Source organism: Cicer arietinum, chromosome 6, assembly GCF_000331145.2.
Source record: "Cicer arietinum cultivar CDC Frontier isolate Library 1 chromosome 6, Cicar.CDCFrontier_v2.0, whole genome shotgun sequence".
Classification (NCBI taxonomy): Eukaryota; Viridiplantae; Streptophyta; class Magnoliopsida; order Fabales; family Fabaceae; genus Cicer; species Cicer arietinum.
The window spans coordinates 22,018,448-22,029,892 of record NC_021165.2 but is presented as its reverse complement, the minus strand read 5'-3'; the positions used below and the strand labels follow the sequence as shown (position 1 = coordinate 22,029,892).

At 34.2% G+C, this 11,445-nt stretch overlaps 1 protein-coding gene across 1 annotated transcript in view; it reads left to right on the top strand.

The window, feature by feature from the left end:
- The window catches only part of LOC101503873 (uncharacterized), a 26,118-nt gene that overhangs the window by 3,258 nt on the left and 11,415 nt on the right, over positions 1-11,445 (top strand). Inside the window, exons 2-7 of the mRNA XM_027335771.2 lie at positions 1,743-1,938; positions 2,598-2,846; positions 8,795-8,941; positions 9,219-9,297; positions 9,900-10,013; positions 10,087-10,253. Coding sequence (XP_027191572.2) covers positions 1,743-1,938; positions 2,598-2,846; positions 8,795-8,941; positions 9,219-9,297; positions 9,900-10,013; positions 10,087-10,253 — 952 coding nt within the window. The remainder of the gene's footprint in view (positions 1-1,742; positions 1,939-2,597; positions 2,847-8,794; positions 8,942-9,218; positions 9,298-9,899; positions 10,014-10,086; positions 10,254-11,445) is intronic.

Sequence of the window (11,445 nt, the reverse complement as noted above, 5' to 3'; positions counted from 1 at the left end):
CTTGAGGGAGGAGTGTTGAAAATATATATATGATCTTTGTATTTATTACATAACATCATATCATGTAAATAGGAATAATATCTCGTATATTTATTTTTGTATTTATTGCTTGACCTAATCCCTAAGAGATCCTCGAATCAGTTATATATGTAACAAGCTTGGTACATATGATTTATATGCTCCAGCTTGAGGGAGGAGTGTTGAAAATATATATGATCTTTGTATTTATTACATAACATCATATCATGTAAATAGGAATAATATCTCGTATATTTATTTTTCTATTTATTACGTCGAGCTTATATATAACCGACTCTGTTGTGTAGTTTAGACACACGGTTCCACCATATGTCTTTCTCATTTTCCCTAATTCAATAGTTACACTTGTGCATTATTCTATTTTTAGTCATTATATGTATATGGTATAAATTGTTCGAATAGTTTTTCAAGACTTCAGTGTAGTGGACATACCGTTACCCGCTACACTGCATAGCGTTTTGGGAGTCGATCACTCCACCACATTATCTACTACTGACTACATAGGCTATGTTGAACGAGTGAAAATGAGATAAACATTTGGTGAAACTGCGTGCCTCTCTCGTTTTCTCTCATTCAACATAGTATAAGAGCCTATCAATCAGACCACTCACCATTTATATCCACACACCAATAATGTTGGGCATGAGAGGGTGGATGAGAAAAACTGAAGTCCCACATGGTATAATGATAAAGTTTGAAACAAGTTTTTAAAGAGAAGCACCCTTCACCTTGAAAGCTGATTTTGTAAAGATGAGTTAGATCCAATATGAAATTCTAATATGGTAACAAAGTGTATCCAAGATCCATGAGCCACTTGTTATAAGGTCACGCTATCAGACCACTTGAGTTGCGCTCCAAATATCTAGTCTTGGAGCGTGAGTGGAGTGTGTTAAGAGTCTTACGTTGGATGAGATATTGCCTGAATACGTGTTTATAAATGAAGACGATTCTCACATTACAAGCCGATTTTTTAAGAGTTGAGTTAGACCCAACTTAAATTCTAATTTGGTATTAGAGCTTGTTGGGTGCACCACCGGTGACGTTAGCAACACAAAGCAAGGTGAGTTGTTCTTTTAAGGTCTTTCATTCGACTCAATATATCATCATTTGTCTTCTACCTTATCCCGTGAACCTTGATACTTGCCATTGTTGAATTCACGACCTCCTGTTACGATTGCGCCACTTTTGTCTTCGATACAAACCCTCGTGTCTCTCATTTTATCTCATTCGACTTGGCATCAGAGCCTATCGATTGAGCGACCCACCGTCTATATCCACAAACCAAGCCCAATAGTGTCGTGTGTGAAGGGGTATATTGAAAAAAATCCAAGTCCCACATAGAATAGTGTGATAAGGTCTCAAACAAGTTTCTAAAGAGAGACACCTCTCACCTTGAAAGCCGGTTTTGTAAGAATGAGCGAGGCCCAATATAAAAACCAAATAGGCAACAACTAACTGATAATTGCATTTCTACTATAATATATATTGCTGATTGTAACAGAATCAAAGTTGCAATAACCTCACTTCATTTTCTCTCTATGAGATTCTCTTGCCACCCTAAAATTTGAAAAGGCTTTTGATGTTGTTGGGTTTTGTCACTTTTTTTTGCAAAACTATATTCGTGCATGCTTTCATTTTAAACAATCAATTTTTATATGGAATAAATGGTTAGTTACTAAGTAGGGAACCATTTTCAAGTGCAGAGAACAAGATAATATTCCTCATGCCAATTATTGTCTTATAAGAGCAATTAAAGCAGACCCCGAAGATAGTTCTCTTAGAAGTCATCAAGCAATGTTTTATGCTGAACTTCAAGATTATCAAAAAGCTGCTGTGGCATATGAACAAGTATATCAACTTTGTTCTGAAAATGTTGATGCACTAAAAGCAGCAGCTAAGGTTCGTTGTTTGATTTTGAGCTGGATTTGGTATGAAAATGCATTTGATTTTCTATACATTTGATCCTCTGTTAGTTTTTTGTTTGTTTTATGAATAATTATTTTCATATGCAATATAGGATTGATTACAACAATGAAATTAGAGCTTTAGCCCAACACAGTCACAATATGAAAAACTAAAAATAAAAGTTGAACTGGCTCAAATACTTTAGGTCCCTATGATTCCTCAAATCACTTTTTTTGTTGTTGTTTAAATCAGGCTGGCCAACCACTTTTGAAGTGAAATTAGGCCTCAATTATATTGTGTTCGAATTTGTGTCTTGCGAGTATCATTGTTGTTAAATAGTAGCTATAATGTAGCGGAATTTGAACAAATTGCTATTGTTTCACGATGCACCATTTAGTACATAATTTGTCAAATAGTGGCTATAGCATCACTATAGTACTATTGTATAGCGGAATTTGAACAAACCGCTGGTTTTTGTGATTTGCAATTGACAACACTAACAGGTATATATCGTTGGCAAAACTCGTCTATCTTCAGCTGGAATCGTGTTTTAGGATACTGTTCAATAGGAAATGCTCATATTTTTACTTTGATCCAAATAAATATTTTGCGATTGACTTTTGATGTTGATTAAATTCTTAATGATTTCTTAGTTCTACCAAAAGTGCGGTCAAGTTGAACGCTCAGTTTTCATTCTCGAAGACTATCTGAAGAGTCAACCAGATGGAGTACATGCAAGTGTAGTTGATCTACTCAGTAACATATTAATGGAAATTAAGGCGCATGACAGAGCTCTTCAGTACATTGAACGATTTCAAATTGGGGGAAAAGAATTGCCCTTAAATTTGAAAGTTAAAGCTGGAATCTGCCATGTTCATCTTGGAAACATGGAGATTGCTCAGGTGCGTTGCATGCATAGTTATAATTGATTGACCTTTGATTTGCTTGATCATTGACATGTAAATATTAGCTGCTTGAACCTCATAATATACATCTCATTTGACATTTATCTCTACTCAAATTGTTTGTCATTTTACAATACCAATACATCATTAATTACTTTTTTCTTCTATTATATCCTTATTTATTGTATCTCAATTAATCAAACTTCTCAACTAACCACAATTAATAAGGATATTTAAGTAAATGAAACTCATTGTATCATTGAAATCAACAAAACTAATCATTTTCTTAATAACCGCACATAACTCAAATAAGACAATTAAAATGAGACGGAGGGAATAGGTTTATTGATATTGAAGAGTATTTATGAATGGGTATCTAGTTGGGAAATCTCAGTTAGCTTTGATTATCCCTCCTACTGCTTGTTATTATCCATGATTATTGTTGAAGAATCAAGAGAAATCAGATTTTATTCTCTTTTATTTTATATTATTATGTTTATTTTTATTTTATAACTCTGTCATTAGTACTCATTATTACTATTGTAATTTCTTTTCCTATATAAACAGCTTAGAGCTGTAGTAATAAAATATGAAAGTATTTTGTCTTTTACTTTCTTCATGGTATCAAGAGCTCTGGTTAGGGTTCTATAAACCTTTCGACAACCCGTTAGGGTTTGGAGTTCCAACCAATTGAGCTAAAGCTAATGGCACACAATACCCCATGGAAGGTAGCCCTTATGGGTAACGGCGACAGAACGATGGTTTAGGTAAAAAATCAGAAGTAGTCAACAATGCCGACAATATTGGTTTAGGCAGTGGCAGCGGCCTAGGCGGCCGAAATGGTTTATCTAAAAATGGTTTTTCCAACTTTTTTGGCCATGAGGGAACTTCTAATGCCCTCAAGGATAAAATCCAGAAACTAAATGGAAAAATTATGTCGAATGGTCCCAAACCGCAAGATTGATACTAGAGAAAAATATGGTTTCCTAACAGGAGAGGTGCAAATGCCTGCCACAACTGATCCGAATTACAGGTTTTGGAAATCTGAGAACTCTGTTATTCTTGCTTAGTTGTTTAGTAATATGGAATCAACTGTTTAGGAGGCTGTTAAAGAAACATATTTTGATATTCAAAATTCTTCTCAAATTTTCGATCTCAAATCACGATTGTGGCATGCCAAACAAGGAGATAGAGATGTCACTACCTATTATAATGAGTTGATGACACTATGACAAGAATTAGATCTCTGCTATGATGATCATTGGACGTGTTGTGAGGACAGTGTTTTGTTTCTTAAGAGACAAGAGAACGACCGTGTATTCATGTTCTTGGTTGGGCTTAATAAGCGGCTTGATGAAGTTCGAGGCAAAATATTGGGAAAAATCCCATTGCCATCACTTCGGGAAGCGTTCTCAGAAGTTAGAAGAGAATAGACCAGACAAGGTGTTATGATGGGTAAGTCACCTTCTATTGGTGAGGTTGAAAGCTCTGCCCTAGTCACTAAGACTGTAGAAGGGAAGAGCGATGACAAGAAACCATGGTGCAAACATTGCAAACGTCCATGGCACACACGTGATACATGTTGGAAGCTCCACGGAAAACCTCTAAATTGGAAGAAAAAAGAAAGAAATGAAGGTCATGCGCTCCAAGCTGGTACATCTGATCAAGAGAAGCAGTCTCCTTCAAGCTCATCTCCTTTCACCAAGGAACAATTAGATCAATTGTACAAACTTCTTGAGTCTCAAACTTCTTCTTGCTCTATAGCTCAGAGAGGTAATTTTCCAAATACTACTCTAGTTAGTGTCACTCCCAGCCATACTTGGATTATCAATTTTGGTGTTACTGGTCATAGACTGGGGAGTCGAGTCTGTTTTCTTCTTATAGTCCTTGTGCAGGTAACCACAAAATTAAAATTGTAGATGGCTCTCTTTCAGCCATTGCAAGGAAATGTTTTGTTATTCTGTCACATAAGTTAACCTTAAAAGATGTCCTACATGTTTCTAATTTATCATGTAATCTGTTATCCATTACTAAATTAACAAAGGATATAAATTGTCAAGCTAACTTCTTTCATTCTCATTGCACTTTTAAGGATTTGAACACGGGGAAGATGATTGGCAATGCTAAGGAGAATGGAGGACTCTATTATCTTGACAATGGACTCGACTTCAAAGACCAACCAAAAACGAGTACACTTGCTTTGAATCTATTTTTGTTTCTTCTAATGATGATGATATTATGTTATGACATTTACGGTTATGACATCCTAGTTTTCCGTATTTGAAACATTTGTTTCCTAAATTATTTTCTGAGAAAGATCCGTCTTTATTTCATTGTGAAACTTGTGAATTTGCTAAACATCACCGTTTTTCTTTTTCTAAACAACCATATAAACAATCAAAACCGTTTGCAGTTATTCATAGTGATGTTTGGGGTCCTAATAGAATAAACACATTTTCTAATAAAAAATGGTTTTTAACTTTTATTTATGATCATATTTGAATTTGTTGGGTTTATTTATTGAAAGAAAAATCGGAAGTTGGACAGGTTGTCAAAAATTTCTTTAAAATGGAGCACACTCAATACCAAACAAATATTCAAGTCTTCAGAAGTGACAATGGTAAAAAATATTTTAATATACTTTTGTCCGATTTTTTTCTTGCAAATGGGGTTGTTCATCAAAGTTCTTGTGTTAATACACCCAACAAAATGGAATTGCAGAGAGAAAGAGTAGGCATCTTCTTGAGGTTGCTAGAGCTTTACTATTTGCAAATAAGGTTCCAAAATATTTGTGCGATGAAGCTGTTTTAACTGCATCATATTTTATTAATCGAATGCCATCTAAAGTTTTAGATTTTCATACCCCTCTTGATGTTTTTCGAAATTATTTTCCTTTGACTAGAATCTCTGCTGATTCGCCACTAAAAGTTTTTGGTTGCACTGCTTTTGTTGATGAACATAAACACATTGACAAACTCGAGCCACAAGCAATAAAATGTGTGTTTACCGGTTACTCTCCAAGTCAGAAGGGGTATCGGTGTTTTGAACCAAAATCAAAAAGAATTTTTGTAACTACGAATGTTACTTTTGTTGAAAGTCAACCATTTTTTTACTGACATTCATCTTTAGGGAGAAATTTTAAGGAAGATTCATCTTTTACTTTTGAAAACATTATTACTTTAAGTGATATAGTGTTGTCACAAAATTCTGAGACTTATATTGATGCACCAAAAGAAAATGCCCAAGATGAATGTCAATCCATATTGGAACTCAATCCACTTATGAATGGGGTTTCGACAGATTCGGGGGCGACAATTTCAAATCAAAATCACAATGATCAAATTCTTGATCTCAATAATAATGAAGGACCACCTGAAATGCCACAACATAATGACTCAGATAAAGAGACACAAAACAAGTTTACTACAATTGACCCTACTTGGAAGAGAAATGTCTTTGAAAGAAGAAACCATAAACAGATAAATGAAGGACCCATTCTCCGACCCTTCCAAGATTCTGAACCAATAGATAATTCAACACATCATCTTGATACAAGTAAGTCTTTTTCTATTCTTAAGAGTCATGTCGAGTATCCTGATATAGGCCTTCCTATTGAAATTAGAAAACCTGTTAGATCATGCACTAAATATCCTTTGTTTAATTATGTGTCATACTCAAAATTGTCTTCTTCATTTGCTGCATTTACCTCTAAGTTGTCTGCTATAGAAATTCCAAAAAATATACAGGAGGCTCTAAAAATTCCAAAGTGGAAGGAAGCTGTTCTTGAGGAGATGTCAGCTCTTGAGAAGAATCAAACTTGGAGAGTCACGACGTTACCTACAGAAAAAATATTGTTGGTTGTAAATGAGTATTTACTGTGAAATATAATTTTTATAACATAGTTGAAAGATACAAGACACATTTGGTTGCTAAAGGGTTTACTCAGACATATGACATTGATTATTCAGAGACTTTTGCTCCCGTTGTCAAATTAAACACTATTAGAGTTCTCTTGTCCTTGACAATGAATTTAGATTGGTCTCTTAACCAACTTGATGTAAAAAATACTTTTCTGAATGGTGATTTGGATGAGGAAGTATACATGGATAGTCCACCTGGCTTTGAAGATAAATTTGGTTCAAATGTGTGCACACTATAAAAGTCCCTTTATGGTCTCAAGCAACCTCCAATGGCTTGATTTGAAAAATTCACTCGGTCGGTTAAAAGACAAGGATATATGCAGGGACAATCAGATCATACTCTGTTCATGAAGTTCTCTAATGTTGGTAAAATTGCAATTCTAATTGTATATGTAGATGATATTATTCTCACAGGAGATGACATTGTTGAGATGGAAAGATTGAAGAAAAATTTGACAAAAGAATTTGAGATCAAAGATTTAGCCGCACTTAAATATTTTTTTGGTATGGAAGTTGCTCGCTCAAAGAAGGGAATTGTTGTTTCTCAAAGAAAATACATCTTAGATCTCTTGGAAGAAACTGGGATGAGTGGTTGTAGACTAGCAGATACTCCTATGGAATTAAATGCTAAACTTTGGGAGAAAGACAGTGTTCCTGTTGAGATTGAAAGATACCAGAGGTTAGTCGGCAAACTTATTTATCTAGCCCACACTAGACCCAACATCGCTTTCTCTGTGAGTGTTGTAAGCCAATTCATGCATTGTCCCTATGAAGAACACTTGGAGGCAGTTTATCGAATCTTAAGATACTTGAAATCCAATCCTAAAAATGGTTTGTGCTTCAAGAAAACTAATGACCTAGAAGTCTCTATATTTACAGATGCTGATTGGGTAGGATCAATTATTGATAGAAAATCCACCACTGGATATTGTGCCTATGTTTGGGGAAATTTAGTTACTTGGAGAAGTAAGAAACAAGGGGTTGTTGCTCGAAGCAGTGCAGAAGCTGAATTCAGAGCAATGGCTCAAGGAATCTGTGAACTTTTATGGATTCGTAAACTCTTGGGCGAAGTGAAAATGAAAGTTGACTCGCCCTTAAAATTGTTTTGCGATAACAAAGCAGTAATAAGTATAGCTAACAACCCTGTACAACATGATAGAACCAAACATATTGAAATTGACCACCATTTCATAAAAGAAAAAATTGATGCTGGAATTATATGTCTGCCATTTGTGACTTCCAATCAGCAAACTGCTGATATCTTGACAAAAACTTGGCAAGACCCAATTTTGAGCGACTTATAGCCAAGTTGGGCATGACAGATATCTATGCACCAACTTGAGGGGGGTGTTGAAGAATCAAGAGAAATTAGATTTTATTCTTTTATTTTATATTATTATGTTTATTTTTATTTTATGACTTTGTCATTATTACTCATAATTTCTATTGTAATTTTTTCCCCCTATATAAACAGCTTAAGGCTGTAGTAATAAAATATAAAAGTATTTTTTTTTACTTCAATTATCCCCTTGTAGTATAGCACTTCCCTTGTCTGAAATTTGAAAGGCATTTGCATGTAACTTTGTTCTGATTTTTCTATGTTGTGGATATTCTTTTCCTCGTGTTTAATGGGTAATAGAATTTTGTATGTAACTTTGATATGACTTTTTACAGGTGACTAGCTTGTTATTATCTGTGAAATTATCTCCATCTTGTTTATTACTTTGAAGTTTGAAAGAGATTAGCATAATTCGTTCTGATTTTTCTATGTTGAGGAGATTTTTTCCCTCTTGTTTCAGTTTTTTTAATTAGACTTCTTGTATTCAGTTATAATTTTTTTTAGCTTTCTAAGAAAAAACCCTTCTTTTCTCCAAAGCTTGTTAGCATATCATCATTTTTTGTGTGTTTTCTCGTTACCTTCAGTTAATACAATTATACAATATGAAATGCAAATATAATTATGTGAGTCTTTCTTTTAGTTTTACGTTATTTGTATGCGTGACTTACATTTTACATGATTAACAGGTTTTCTTTAATGATTTGAAACCGGAGAATGCAAACACACATAGTGACTTGATCACTGAGGTTGCGGATTCATTAATGGGTCTTGGACATTTTAGTTCTGCATTGAATTATTTTCTGATATTGAAAGGAAATAGTAAAACTGAAAATGTACGGTAACTCATTCCTATCTATTTCCATTTTCTATTTTGATTTTATTTGTCCCATTTATTTTATCAGCTGTATGTATAGGGTCTTTACAAATGTTGTCAATGCTTCAGCTGTACGTATGGGGTTTTACAAATGTTTTGACTTAGGTCCAACCTGAAAGAATGAAAAGAGTAAAACTATATTCTGATACTTAGAGATCTATTTTCTAATGTATCTTTCATCATCATTATTTTACTATCAGATTAATCCAATATTGAAATTGAATTTCTTCTTGCAGGGTCTTCTGTATTTGAAAATTGCTAGATGTTATCAATCCTTGGGAGAAAGGTTACAAGCAATTCTCTCTTTTTCCAAAGGCAAGGTTTTATTTTTATTGAAAACAGAATTTAGTTCTAAAGCTTCTATAAAGAATTTTTCTTAGAATTTGAGCTTTATGCTTCAACCTCAAAAGTTAGCTTAAGAGGTGACGACTGTCCAAGCCTTATAACGTCTACTTTGGCCATAACATACATACTTCTTTACACTCAGAGTTGGACATACATACTCCCATGGTGACCCAATAATAGATGTAGGCTATGCTCTCAAACATTTTCCTTTGCTTAGTAGATTTTCAAGTCTTGCAGCTAATGTTCTCAAACATTTTCCTGAGTCTTGAGGGACACGTATTCTTTCAAAGTTAATTATTTTAAGCTTCGTAATCCTTTTATGTTTCTATATGCTTTGTGATAGGGTAAAAAATAAAATAGAAAAAAGAGTGTCAATAGATGGTGTATAGGTGTTGCACACTCTTTTGACACAGGTTTGCAATTTTACACTTGATGCTTGTATAGTATATCATATGCTGGTGATGGATGCAATACTCGTTGATTTCTGATTATTATTCTGCTTGGATAGGTCTTTACTTTTTTTTTTTTTTAATTTACATATTCTTCAGTTTCTAATTAAGATTTTGTTTCAGCCCTAGAGACACTACAAGATGATGTCGAAGCACGCATAACTTTGGCTTCCCTTCTAGTTGAGGAAGGGAAAGACAATGATGCCATTTCCTTGCTGTCTCCTCCGAAGGATTCTGGTACTTGTAAAAATGTTTCTTATCTTTGTGATTGAAATTCTTCAATCGAGATACTAATGTGAGGTACTTGCAGACTCGGGTGAAGCACATTCTGAAAAGTCAAATAGATGGTGGGTTGATGTGAGAATTAAACTTAAGCTCTGCAAAATATTTCAGAATAGAGGGATGCTTAATGATTTTGTGGATGTAAGTTTCCCTCTGGTACATGAATCGCTGCAGGTTGCAACTCATAGACAACAGGTGATATTTGAGAAACTAAATTTAAGCTTACATTCTGTCTTTCATACAAGCACATTCACACGGAGAGAGTTGAACATAGATATATCGGTGCTCACAAACATTTGTGTTTACATGCATCGTTAATACTCCTCTTGATTCTTTGTGGCTCTCTCACATGTTTCTATTTCGATATTTCCCTCTGCTGTATCAAAAATTAATTTTAAATGATGTATGACTTCCTTTTTGTACGCTTTAGTGAGTTCAGTTGCATTCCACAATCCTGTTTTTGTTTCTTGCAAGGTTGTCAAACTTTGACAGTAGAATCGACTCGTAAACTCGTACGAGTTTACTTCATATTAAAATAATATTAAAAATAATTTATATATTACATATATACTTATATGTGACCAATCTTTTCATCAAAAATAATAAAATTTCAATAGCAAAAAAATACTAAATCACCATAATAAAGTGTCTTGTTCAATTACTTTAAACTTGTATCAAAATAGGTTAGTTATCCCACCAAAACATAAAAACATTAACATAGATCCTAAAAGTCGGGCTAATTACTAAATCCAGTCAATTGGGTTTTGAAAGCTAAACTCGCAAACTCGTGTAAACTCGTTACCACTTACGAATTTATCATATTTCTATTCCACAACCGAGTCGATTCGAAATCATGACCTGAACTCGTGGAATTAGACGAGTTTAGGAATTACCACTCGAGTTTAACAACCTTGGTTTCTTGGTTTTCTTGGTTTTCTTGGTTTTCTTGTAGTGTCATTGCTAGTGAATGCGACCCACTTGCTTTAAACAGCCAATTGGTTTCTTTTACTGCTTCAGTTTCTTCACATGTGTCTGTTACTCCATCCATGACTTTGATTACTGGTCCGTGAACCATGTTCATGAAAGCCCACCACAACTTATTGAACTGATGAATTTCTTTATCTTCAAAAAACCTTGCAATCCACCCCTGGATCGGTCACTGAAAATTTTAGCATCAGTAACTTGGCCCACCATTCCTCCATTTTTGGCACTGATAGAAACCATAATGTACATAATGAAAATGGAACTCTATTGAATGAAAGTGATGAGCAGCAAACTCTACAATGTGGAATCAACAAGAAAAAGAAAACAACTAGAGTTCCAAGAACTAGCATAGAGAGTCTCCTGATAAAATCATATCTACCTCTTCCAATTCCAATATGTAAGC